Source organism: Camelus dromedarius, chromosome 36 (assembly GCF_036321535.1).
Source record: "Camelus dromedarius isolate mCamDro1 chromosome 36, mCamDro1.pat, whole genome shotgun sequence".
NCBI lineage: Eukaryota > Metazoa > Chordata > Mammalia > Artiodactyla > Camelidae > Camelus > Camelus dromedarius.
Window position 1 is genome coordinate 892,412 of NC_087471.1, and position 12,425 is coordinate 904,836.

The 12,425-nt window shown below is 44.9% G+C and overlaps 2 protein-coding genes and 1 long non-coding RNA gene across 11 annotated transcripts in view; 2 read left to right on the top strand and 1 right to left on the bottom strand.

The window, feature by feature from the left end:
* The window catches only part of LOC135320045 (uncharacterized), a 28,319-nt gene extending 18,115 nt beyond the window's left edge, over window positions 1-10,204 (bottom strand). For all 5 annotated transcript variants that reach the window (XR_010379172.1, XR_010379174.1, XR_010379171.1 and 2 more), the window contains exon 1: window positions 10,067-10,204. This is a non-coding gene — a long non-coding RNA (uncharacterized LOC135320045). The remainder of the gene's footprint in view (window positions 1-10,066) is intronic.
* CKS2 (CDC28 protein kinase regulatory subunit 2) lies at window positions 3,692-8,662 on the top strand. Its single transcript, XM_031442292.2, has 3 exons — window positions 3,692-3,977; window positions 6,951-7,078; window positions 8,328-8,662. The coding sequence occupies exons 1-3, from the start codon at window positions 3,919-3,921 to the stop codon at window positions 8,378-8,380; spliced, it is 240 nt and encodes a 79-aa protein (XP_031298152.1). The 5' UTR covers window positions 3,692-3,918; the 3' UTR covers window positions 8,381-8,662.
* Window positions 10,205-10,318: 114 nt separating the features above from the next.
* SECISBP2 (SECIS binding protein 2) overlaps window positions 10,319-12,425 on the top strand; it is a 39,372-nt gene continuing 37,265 nt past the window's right edge. For 4 of the 5 annotated variants that reach the window (XM_064482428.1, XM_064482432.1, XM_064482429.1 and 1 more), the window contains exons 1-2: window positions 10,319-10,446; window positions 11,450-11,598. In XM_064482428.1, coding sequence (XP_064338498.1) covers window positions 10,411-10,446; window positions 11,450-11,598 — 185 coding nt within the window. In that variant the 5' untranslated portion in view covers window positions 10,319-10,410. The remainder of the gene's footprint in view (window positions 10,447-11,449; window positions 11,599-12,425) is intronic. The other variant, XM_064482431.1, reaches the window with a different exon arrangement.

The following is a 12,425-nucleotide window of genomic DNA, read 5'->3' on the forward strand; positions in this document are numbered from 1 at the left end:
ATGACTGCAAAACCTTCCTCTAGAGCTCCTTTTGTTTTCTTTCCACATATGCAGTCTAATTCTTGGCTTCTCACTGGCCCACAACTATCAATAGGAACAAAAAACATGCTTGGGCTCTGAAATTAAGAAGTTACAAAGATGACGCAGAATTAATTTGTCCATGGGCTTAAAATGCAAGATTTAAACAGTCTGGCAGAGAACTTGAGAAGACTTCAGATCTATGAAACCGAATCTGAGAAAGAAACACTGCTCATAAAAGCTGTTTTCTTTCACAGCTGCTTCCCTTCTTCCATGCACATCTTCTGGTAACTTTTTTTTTTTTTTAACTTTTGTTTTTTGGAGGGAGAGGTAACTACGTTTATTTATTTATTTAACTGAGGTACTGGGGATTGAACCCGGGACCTTGTGCATGCAAAGTACGCACTCTACAACTGAGCTACACCCTCTCCACTCTTTTGCTTAACTTTTTAAAGAAAGAGTCCACAGTAATAAGATAATAAAAATCTTGGGCAGAATCCAATTTTTCACCTATGAAAAAGTGACAGAAAATGTTTCAATAAGAACAGTTAACAACTTGATTAGGTAAATTCAGGAGACCTTTTACATTGCCAGAGTTCGCTTTTTTAGACAATAATAAATGAACTAAGTTACTTTGCTTTATTTCCAATATATTTTGAATTGTCTTGAATTTCTTTCTACTTCATTCAGCGCTTTGTAAACAGTAATCTCTTTCTTCATGAATCCAGTGCTGCTTGAGATTGCTACTGTTGGTCTATTCTTGCTGCTTTTTAGGTGTGATGTGCAACTTCTCCCTGGAAGCTGTTAGAACTTTCCTTTGTCCTTGATGTTCTTAAATTGCACTATAAACTCTCTCTCCAGTTATATTTTTTTTCTCATCCAGATTACTCAGCACTCTACAAGCCCTTTCAATCTGAAGTATTTTATCTTTCCTGAAAACTGAGGAATTCACAGCCATTGTATTTGTGTATTTCCTCTCCTGTTTATTTTATCTCTCCTTTTGGGACTCCTCTTGTAACGAATGTTGTCACTTCTCCCTTTAGCTTCTGGGTTTTTCTACTTTGTATTTTCCATCTCTGTATCCCTAACTGATGGTTTCTGGGGCTGTTACTCAACCCTATCTTCTAGCTCACTAATCTGTTCTTTGTTAGTATCCACAATGCTTTCAGTTTACCTATCAAATATTTCAACTATTAGTTTTCAATAATATTGCCATTTGACTCTTCCTTAAGACTGCAGTTACTAATACCCTTAAATCTCTTTTGATATTTACAACTTATAGTCATAATTCCAAAAAACTATTAATCAAATGTAAAAAAGAAAAACTTCTAAAGTATTTGATGAAACACAATGTCTATTTATGATAAACGCTTTGCAAACTAGGAATGAAAAGATTACAACCCCAAATGACAACGGGTATCTAGAACTTCAACAGAACTGCAGTGAACACTGTACTGGGCTGGTTATTACATTCCAGTCTGTTTGTCCATCCGGTTATCTTAATTTCTGTAAGCTGCTGCTACAGTCTTGATTACCAAAGTTTCTTAATAGATCATGATCTGCTAGAGTCCACTGAAGTGTCTTTGCTGTCACTGGCCCTTTTCTCATCCAAGTACGTCCTCTGGTTGTGGTATTTTCATTAGGGTTAGACCCACTACAATGTGGAATTCATATGCCATGCTGTCTTCCTAAGCATGAGCGAAGAATAACTCTTCACTTACTCAAGTCTTCTTTTATGTCTCTCAAAGTTTCATCATTTTGCACATCACAGCTTTGTATATCTTTAGTTAGGCTTATTCCTAGGCATGTGACATTTGATGTTAATATTCTTTGTGAGTATGTTTTCCAGTCACTTGTTTCTGGTGTATAGGAATGCAACAAACTATGAGTATCAGTCTTATACCCAGACATATAAAGATTACACCAAGTGCAAATGAGTTTTCTTTCTCCCTTTCCAATTATTATGCCTTAAATTTCTTAATTGTGCTGGCTGACTTCCTGTACATTGTTCAATGTAATTGGATGTAATAGAACATTTTAAAGAGAATGCTTCTAACGCTCCCTAGTAAGAATTATATTAACTGTCTTTTTTATAGACACTTTTACAAGGTTAACAAAGTTTCCTCCTCCAAATTACTAAGAGTGACATTACCAGTGAGTGGTGGGTTTCTAAGGGTTTGTATTATAAAAGAGCGAATTTTAGCAAATGTGTTTTCTGCATCCATTAAGGATGTTTTTCTCCCTTCCACTGTCAAATGTGAATTACATGAACAGATTTTCTAATGTTAAACTATCTTTGCATTTGAAGCTATTATACCATCCTTTTTAAAAACACAAGCGGATTCAGCCGGCCAGCACTTTACCCGGGATTTTTACCTGCGTCTGAGTGGAAGGGACATTGTCCTTACTTGGTTCTTGAATCAACATTATTCTCGCCTAATACAATAAACTCTCGGTAAAACCTGGAAGCTTGGTGAAGCTCACCTGCAGAGCCACTTGGGTCTAGTTTGCTTTAGACTTTTCGTCACTGCTTCAGTTTAACCGACGGAAGGCTCTTTCTCCGGCTTCCTGAGCCATCACAGGGAGCCGGGCAAGGGGGAAGCACAGCCCACACACACGACAGGTGTCAGAGAGAAAAGGGGGCCGTAAGTGCAGCAATGGCAGAGTGCTAGGTGTGTTTTAGGTTTTTCTGGAGCCTGTACACTGTGCGGGGATACACAGGTTATAATCTCAGAGCGAGATGACGTTATACTTGGGACCTCGGTAGATACTCCAAGAAAAGGGGGACGGACGGAACCAGGCCGGCTGCCCTCCCCGCCCGCCCCGCGCCTGCGGCCCTCCGCGGCGGCCCCCGCGGGACGCCTCCCCAGCGTCCGCCCCCGGCGAGCCCCTTCCCGTCCTCCGCAGGCGCGCGCCGAAGGCAGCCCTTGGAAAGAGGGCCTTCCGAGGGCGAGGGCGGAGGCGCAGGCGCGGCCCCGGGGACGGCGCGGGGCACCTGAGCGCAGGGCGGGCCGCACCCGCTACAAAGCTCGCGTGGGCGACCACCACGCGCCCGCTGCGGGGAAAGCAGGGCTGCCACGCGGGTGCGCACGGCGGCGGACGCGCCTCCCCCCGGCGGCCGGCGGCGACTTCCGGAACGTTCCCCGCGGCCCAAAGGGTCCCGGGGGGCCGGCCTGGCACCTTCCTCAGGTCAGGGCACCGCGTCGGCTCTGCCGCGTCCCTACTCGCGAACGCGGGCCCTCGGGCGCCCGCGGGAACACAGCGCACCGCGCGCTCCCCACGCCCGGACTTCCCTCAGGCCGCGGTCGCCCTCCCCCACCCACCACAGGCCTCGGGGAAGGCGCGCCTGCGCACAGGCGGCCGCTCGACGGGCAGCCCCCACCCACTCCTCGGTCTCACCAAACCCCGCGATACCTCACCCCCACTACCCCCCACAGGTTTGCTGCCTCAACGGCTCCGCCGACCTGGAACCTTCTAACCCCCTGCGCACGCGCTCTTCGACCCTTAACGTCCCGACTCCGCCCTTCCCTGACCACGCCCTTTCCCTCTCGTATCAGGGAGCTCCCGCCCCCACGCCATGCCAATCATCCATTTCTTTCCTCGGCCAACCTCGCAACAGGCCGCTGATTGGCTGGTCTTGGGAGCGAAGGCCGCGGAGGGGCGGTGACGATAGGCTGGAAGACGGTCTCAGCCTGCCCCCAGAGTGGGCGGAAGGTGATTGGTTGGCGCTCTCTTCCAATCAGCGGCGGGCTGTCGGATTCAAACCTGGCTCGTTCCGCCTGCTGTCGGTTGGTCGCAATCGAGTCGTTGCCTTGGCCTGACGTGGACGTGCGGCTCGCTGCGCCCGCTTTTCTCGCCCCATCGCTCGGGTTCCGCGCTGCTCCCCCGTCCGCCGGCAGGATGGCCCATAAGCAGATCTACTACTCGGACAAGTACTTCGACGAGCACTACGAGTACCGGTGAGCGGGCGGGCCGGGCCCCCTCAGCCGCGGCCTCGAGCGGGCCTGGGCCGGGGTAGGGAACCGGGCGGCTAGTGCGGGGAGCCGGGGTGAAGCGCGTCGGGCTGGGGCTTGGGTCGGGGGCCAGAGGTCGGGCGGGGTCGGCGGAGGAGTTGGAGGTGCGGCGTGTCGGGGTCCGGCCTGCCCGGCGGGAGCGCACCCTCCCCTCGCCCGTCCGGCCGGCGGCTTCCGCCCTTTGTTCCCGAGCGTGCCGCCGCCCAGCGGGTACCCAGAACTTTCGGCGAGTTGTCGGGGCAGCCCCCCCGCCCCTCCCCGGCACAGCAGGCGGAGGCCGGCCTGAAGGCAGCTCTCCTCTGCTGATGGCACTGAGACGCACCTTGTGCGGGAACCGCCGAGGAACAGGCGGCTTGGGGTTTGCAGTGTCGCTGATGGCTGACTTCGGTGGGCGCCGGTGCTTCCCTGCGGCCTGGTGACGCGGCCCGGTATCAGAGGGCCTTCCTTCGCGGACTAAACCGAGGACGCGAATGGACCTTAAATGGGCGTTGTTCTTCCTGCTGGTGTTTATCGGCCAGATGACCTTGACTTGGAGGGACTTGGGGCTTCTGCATCGTCGTGTGATGCACTGCAGAGTAGCTTTTGAATTAACCTGTAAAATTAGCGACTTGGATTGCGGGAGGGAGGACCCCCTGCGTCCTTGTTGGCTTTCCTGTGGGGCGTGGCTTCAAGTCCAGCCCGGCCCAGTTCTCCCGGGCGGTGACGGGGACGCTGCCTTCGGGAAACTCCAGCGTGTGGGAGGGGCCGAGGGCGACCTTGTTTTCTGTGCCTGTTCTTGCAGGTTGGCTTTCCCAGAATGCTATTTGAGTTCTCTCCTCTCTCCGGTCTCTTAGAAATCTATATTCTCTGGAGAAGAACTGTGGATCTCCTGGGCAGCTTTACAGATTAGTAGTACCTGCGTTGTTCCGTGTTGCTAGCTGGAACAACCTCTTGTTTTTGTGACTGTAGATAAGTTTGAAGTCGACTGTCTTATTTTTGCATAGTAACTACATACTGCACAGCTCTAGTCCTCTAATACGTTGGCATAATGCTCAATCATGTGAGGTCAACCAAGAGTCCAGCTGGGGATCTCCAATAATGGACAGAATGTAAAGTACAATTGGAAAAATACTGTTCAACACATTTGGCTCCAGGTGGAACTTCTCAGGACTGATGCCTGGCTGGCAGTAGTTCCATTTTCCGTTTTCAATGCAGTAGCATAATCAGTGATGAGCACTAAGTAAACTAGATTGTGCTATCAAAAGTTCAGCTTAATTTACTAAGTGGTTTGTGCGTAGTAGTGAATAGAAGAAAATCCTGTTACACCTGAAATGATATATTCTAATCGAATATTAATTAGAGTTGATCTTTCTTGACCAAGCTACTTGCATTCATGAAACAGGAGAGTAATCTCCAGAGATACTTTAAAGGGAAATCTAGACCGGTAATCACTGATGTGATTCTGGGGTGGGTTTTGTATACTGTTGTTCAGCATGCAATGTGAATTTCAAAGCTAGCATCTTAAAAGTAGACATTAAAGCAGCATTTCCAGAATGAAGTAGCTAGTAAGTATTGCTAAGAATCACCATGTAGTTCACTGGAATTGGTAAAATTTTTACCAACCATGACACAGTAAGCATAATTTGATTTGGTGGCCTTGTGGCCATCAAGCAACATAGGACAATTGTTAGAAGGCTTGATTTTGTTGGGCAAATGATAGGAAACTGGTGCTTAACCAACCACCCACAGACTAGAACTTGACATTTTAGTGCTTATAATGGGTTATGGGTTCAGCCAGTTTTCCTGTGTGCCAGAAAGTGGCCAGATTGCACTTTTCTCACCCCTCAGCTAACAGACTCATAGGTAGATGTCCAATACTGGTCAAAATTCAGTGGGTGGTAATTAATGGATGAATCTATATAAAACAACTAGTGCTACTGGAAGTGATTAAAAATGAGGCTGGGAATTTTGATTTTTATGAAGATCCTTTTCATTGTAATAAAGTCAGTGGGGGTACAGATTTGTTTTTAAGAATTCTTCAAAGCTACAAGTACATAGTCTCGATGGTTGAATATTGCATGCCTTCCTTAAAAATTGATCAAAGGTTTGGATATAGGTCAGTAACTTATTGGAAAACTGAAGGTCTGTGTGTGAGGTAGTAAGTATGTATACATGTCAATTAGTGTTTGCTTTTAATTTTGAACAAAGTTAAAGCAATTTCTGGAGTATATACAAGGACTTGTTATCTACTACAGATCTATAATTTTGAAGCCCAAATTGACCGTAACAAGTTGGATTCCCCCCCCCCCCCCCCTTTAAAAGGCTACCCAGGGCTGGTATGACAGCTTCTACAATCAGGGACCATTCTCAATTTATAATCACTTTGGTCCTAGATGGCTTCCCTAGCTCCCTGATCACATCAGTCGGCTTCATAACCAACAGGAAGAGGAAAAAAGAATTGGGCATGTTCTTTCCTTTTGAAGATACTTCCATAAGTTCCATATTTTCTGCTTATATCCTATTGGGCAGGATTTAGTCACAGGTGACCAGAGGTAGCTGCAGGGAAGGCTGGGATGTTTTGGGTAACCATGTGTCCCACTTAGTTTTTGAGGTTCTATTTCTGAAGCAGACTGAGGCAACTGGCAAGCAGTCTTCTATTAGGGAGAAAAGTTAATCATAAATAAAATGCCCTCTACTTCTGGACTGCATATTCTAACCTCTAGTTTGAACATAGGCCATCAAAAATCAGAATTAGAGGTAGTAGACAAAAGCCCTTAAGACTGATGCTGCATATGGTAACATGGTTGCTTCAAAGAACTTTGTTTTGAGGACAAAGAACTCAAATTTTAAGTATCTTAAAGATGCATGTGTAAAGTGATCATAATTGTAGGAAAGGCATATTCATATAGCGCACTAATATTTGGCTATATCTTTTAACAGACATGTCATGTTACCCAGAGAACTTTCCAAACAAGTACCCAAAACCCATCTGATGTCTGAAGAGGAGTGGAGGAGACTTGGTGTCCAACAGAGTCTAGGCTGGGTTCATTACATGATTCATGAGCCAGGTAAGTTTTGCTATTTAGGAAAGCATTTATTAAAATAGTAGTTGTTGAATTTTTTTTCATAGTGACATGCAGTGATATCTCAAAGTAACTCTCTGATAAGTTTGACTTATTTTTGAATGACTTGATTCCTCCCTAGAGACAGTCCCAATTTTATGGTAAATAAAATACCACAAGGTTGAAAATAATGCATTGTTCTAACTGCAAAAATAACTTATGAAGTAAAACCATACACTATTCTAAATAAGTAGGCCGTTTTATTTTAAAATTTGTGTCATTATTAATAGTATCTTAAAGTGTTTTGCCATAAATATATTTGGAATTCTGGTATTTCTTCTTTGAAAACTAAGAACTGGAGTGTCCTAAAGTTCTGTGTATAGAAACTGATGCAATTTGAAGTGGTTTTGTTTTTTCCTTTAGACAATTGGTATCTATCACATTAAGATTAAATGAGATAACATAGTGAGTGAACTCAAATTTGCTGCATACATTATACTTCTTGCGTTTTTATGCTATTATGTGGTATTTATTTTTCAGATACTAAATAGTAAACTAGACTAAGAAACCTTGTGCTGGTAAATTCTATTTTGGGGTAATCAGTCTAACTTGAAGGATTTATATTGCTTCGAATAAAATTTGAAGGGATAGAAGCTGAATTAGGTGAAACTAAAGCTATCTTGCTTTCCACTTTTGTTAAAGCAAAGTAGCAGCAAAAATTCTTTCAAGACATAACTTTTTTGGGATTGGAGCATGTAATTATATTAGAGTTCAGTCATTATATTAGAGTTCAGAAGTTCTTTCTCCAGATAATACAAAGCAACTGAGGAATTTAACCATAGGTTCCAGGTCTCCCCCACCTACTGAAACAGAATCTACAGGGCTGGGCCCCCTTGGATGGCCAGTTATTTTTGAATGAGGTGTTGTGTTTTCTCCACAAGAGATAACCTTTTCTTTTCACTGGAATTGAGATTCTGAAGATAGAAGCCATTCTTCCTCTCAAGTGACTTCTTTATCATCCCTTTTCTTCAGTGTACGTAAAACTAACTGGGGGGGGTATTATCATTGTTACGTCTGTTTACTGTTGACAGCGACTTAGAAGCAAAATTTATGTCAGATACCTCGAGTAACATTTATTGACTATAGGGTTATTTTACTTCATTTTGCTTCAATTGAGAATTCTTTCCATTTTTGTTTAACGAATGAAAATTAACCATATTATATTAAAATAATATAAAACATTTTCTTTCCACAGAACCACACATTCTTCTCTTTAGACGACCTCTTCCAAAAGATCAACAAAAATGAAGTACATCTGGGAATCGTCAATTAAATCTTTTTCAAATTTAATGTATATGTGTATATAAGGTAGTATTCAGTGAATACTTGAAAAATGTACAAATTGTTCATCCATACCTGTGCATGAGCTGTATTCTTCACAGCAACAGAGCTCAGTTAAATGCAACTGCAAGTAGGTTACTGTAAGGTGTTTAAGATAAAATTTCTTGTCAGTTTTTCTCTTAATATAAGTGCCTGTTTGACTTTACTTGTTACTTTTGTTAAATAAAGTTTGTATGTTGCATTTATCAATGTTTGAAGTCATTGAGATTTGTTTTTGTTAAGGTTAATTTGTGATTATTGAGGTTATTGAATGGTTTCAGTTTTATGGATTTAGTCCTGAGGAAATAAATTCACTTTAAAGAAATAAAACTAAATGGTTTTAAACTTATTGCTTGGTGTGATGAGGGTACCATTTAAATTTGCTTATGAAGAAACTAAGAATTAAGGATAAGTTTAATAAAGCCAAAGTAGATTTTACAGCTGTCAATCTAGTTCCTAGAGAATTGTCTAGAATCTCCAATTGAACAAAAAGAAGCACAATTTAATACTCTGGTGGCTTCCACTTATCCAAGAACTGCCACATCTAGTAACCTTGGTAGAAACCACTTAACCCCAGTTCTCTTTTCCATGTGCTAAGATAAAGTTTTCTATAAAATACCACAGCATTTGAAAAAGTTCAAAAGCACTATAAACACCCTTTGTTCCATATGCATTTTGTATCTGTTAAATTGCTTTTTTTTTTTGTTGTTGCTAGAGAAATATTTTAGACTTAATGCAAACACAGGCTTTTTATCTTCATTGCTGTGCTGAAGAAACCTTTTAAATGAGCTGTCAATAAGCATTAAGACCCCAGTGTGGTGGTCCACTGTATGCCCTTCTCTTTAGAAAAGTGCCTTTACACAATGAGCAGAATACATACTGAAGGTGTTGGTGGGCAGCAGCCTAAGACTTACTCCCATCCCCAGGGACCTATCCGCTAGAGGTCCAGGATTAAGCAACAGAAAGAAGCCAGAATTGCTAAGTAACTATTTAGCGTAGACCACAGTACTGACAGGGAGGGATGACATCCCCCCTTCAGTCTCCAGCGCTGCTTAGACCCTAGGCCTCTCCCCACTCTGGAGGTTTGGGTATATCCACGTATATTTAATCCACCTGTGGACTCCACAAAGCAGGACTCCAGGAGATGCACTGAAGCTGCCTGCGTTTACAGCTTGGAATACCTGGCTGTCACTCAACAGGAAGTCTACTATTACCTCCCAGTTAAGGATTTTTCAACCTAATTAACCCCTTTGGTCACACTACTTGGCACTGCAGGCAAACCTTAAATATGCCTGCAGTTTCCTCCAAGTGAGCAAGAGTTCTTGGCTCTTTGCTCTGCCGCCCCACCCCCGCCCCGCCGGTCTCCTGGGCACTGCCGCCCATTTTCCACCCCACTTAACGCCTCCTGCCCTGTGGACTGCGTTCTTCGTCCTACTTTTCCATCTCCGCCTTTCCCAGCACACTTCCTAATGGTCAACAGCCCTCTGTTGAACTGAGCAGTTTCGAAATTCTCTGTGGTTACTTCTAAACTGCTGTAGGTTCCTGGAAGTTTTAAGACGCCAAACGTGTTGGCTTTCTCCCTTTACAGGACTACAAGGCATACGGGACCCCTACCCCGCTCCAAATGCGCCGACTCCTCGTCTAGGCCCGGCTGACCGCATCCTGGAGGGTGTCGCTGCCTCCGCCGAGACGGTCGGCTGTAACTCCGTGCTTGGCACGGACCAGGCTACGGCGGCCTAGAAGGTCACCCCACCGGCCTCCTCGCGCAGGCCCAGAGCCGCCGCCGCGCGCACTTCCGGCCGGAAGCAGGGTGGGCCGGGGCGCGTTTTTGTGACGCACTTCCTGGCGTCTCCTCCGAAAGCGGAAAAGCAGGGAGGAGGAGCGTCGCGCCTGGGTCCCGCTGGCTGGCCGACCGGGCGGCTGCTGGCCTCGGCCCGGCCTCCCCCCAGCCGCCCGCCATGGCGTCGGAGGGGCCGCGGGAGCCCGCGGGCGAGGTGAGGATGGCTGCCCCGGAACGGTGTTCGTGCGCGGGCGGGGTGGGAAAGGGACGAGCGCGGGCCGGAGGCCGGTGGCGGACAGAGCGGGGGGAGGGGGGCGTCGGGGCGGGAGGCCGCCGTCCTCAGTCCCCGGGCGGACGCCGTCGACGGAAACCGCCCCCCGTCCCGAGGCAGCGTAGGGGCTGCGCGGCCGCGCGGGCCCACTGCGCTAGTGGGCAGGAGTGACTTAAAACGTTTTCTGAAGCGGAAGTCTACCGGACGTGTTCAGCGTAACCTCTAGACACGGAGTCTTGGGAATCGCATGAATCGGCTTTCAAACGCATTAAAAAGCGTGATTATAAACTGTTACTGAAAGTGAATTTCTCAAGACAGATCTAAAAGCTGAAAGGAAAAAAAAGCCAACAGATTTGTACGTTCAAATTCCAACGGCTTATGACGATTATATATTGTATATTATGTATATTATATATATATAATAAGTATTATGACGAAATTCTCCTGAGAGATTTTCTAGCAGAGCCTTTGCGTTTCAATAGAACAACTTCTAGTGGTTCGTTGAGTGAAAAGCAAGTGTTTTGTTTACGTTCTTTGAGAAATTTAATAGAAATAAGCTTCTACAGTGTGTTTTGAGTGCTGCAGTTAAGTTCGAGGGTCCCTGTTGGCCGAGAGAGGTAAGCTACCGTATTCCACGTTGAAGTTAAGGAAACGTTGTCAGTTGTGGGTTCTAACTATACAGTCTAAGTTGAATTTTACTCCCAATTTAATTGATGGTCCTTATTTTTCATTTTTAATATGTGGTAGGCTGCTTTTTCTAGTGGAAAAGCCTTTGGGGAGAAATTGTTAGCAAACGAATTCTTGTCTTTACTAGGCGGAAGTATTTGAACAGCAGCATTGGGATTAAGCGTTTCCCCGGCTTCCTCTCTTTAAGAGGGTTTTTTTTTGTTTTCATTTTAGTTTATCTCAGAATTTATGTAGCCAGAACCTCCCTGTTTTTCCTCAGGGCATCAAGTTGTCAGCAGATGTCAAACCTTTTGTCCCCAAATTTGCTGGGCTCGGTGTGCCATGGTCGGAGTCGTCAGAAGCACGAGTTTTCCCCAGCTGTGCAGCCACGACATACTATCCATGTGTCCAAGAACTACCGGTGCCTGAGTATGTATTCTTCTGAACGTCTTGCCTTACCTGGGGGTTTTCTTGCTTATTGCTTGGCTTGGATGATGGTTAGACTTTGACGTATGTTGCAGCTAACACATTATAGAGTCTTCAGAGCAACTAGCGAAGATGCTCCCAGCCAGGAAGGGTCTGAGGCAGTGGCACACCTTAACTGTGTCCTGCACCAAAAGCTGGAGCTTCGACTCTCCTTTCCTTTTTCCATACTCATTGGATTATTTTGGGCAAAGAAAGTATGGAGACTGCATTGCATTTATTAGTAGGAAGTGCAGTTCCTTTGTGCATACAGTTTAAAACTATCATTTATCAAATGGGAGATGAAGTGGGGCAAAGGAAAGCTCAAGTAAGTAAATATGCTGCTTGGTTTTAGGGCTTAACATTGAGAAGTCTTGCTCGGCGACAGAGTGGGGCCTTGCAACCATGGCTGCCGCTGTGTGAGATAATTCTTTGGAAATTGCTGAGTTTTGCTGTTTTGTTTTGTTTTGTACATGTCCTGTGGAAATGGGTTCTACAAATTTTGATTATAAATTCTTCTAGACTTGAGTTGGAAGAAGGCTTATATTGTCCTATAAGTGTTCTTTTTTCCTTCTCAGGATTTATTTTCTAGGTATTTACAAAATGATTTCCTTTATTAGCTGAATTTAGAAAAATAAGTATTAAATATTTTACAAAATTGTGTAGATTTCTTGTAGATTTATTTTTAAGGCATGAATTGCCTTTGCTTATGTAAAAATCCTATCTTTATGTGTCTGTCAACTTTTTTGTAATTATTGATAAGCTGAACTTTATTAATTTCATATCCATATTTT

Coding starts and splice junctions, on each gene's coding strand:
- CKS2 (XM_031442292.2), top strand. CDS start 3,919: ATGGCCCATAAGCAGATCTACTACTCGGACAAGTACTTCGACGAGCAC. Junction 3,978..6,950: donor GACGAGCACTACGAGTACCG/GTGAGCGGGCGG, acceptor ATCTTTTAACAG/ACATGTCATGTTACCCAGAG. Junction 7,079..8,327: donor TTACATGATTCATGAGCCAG/GTAAGTTTTGCT, acceptor TTCTTTCCACAG/AACCACACATTCTTCTCTTT.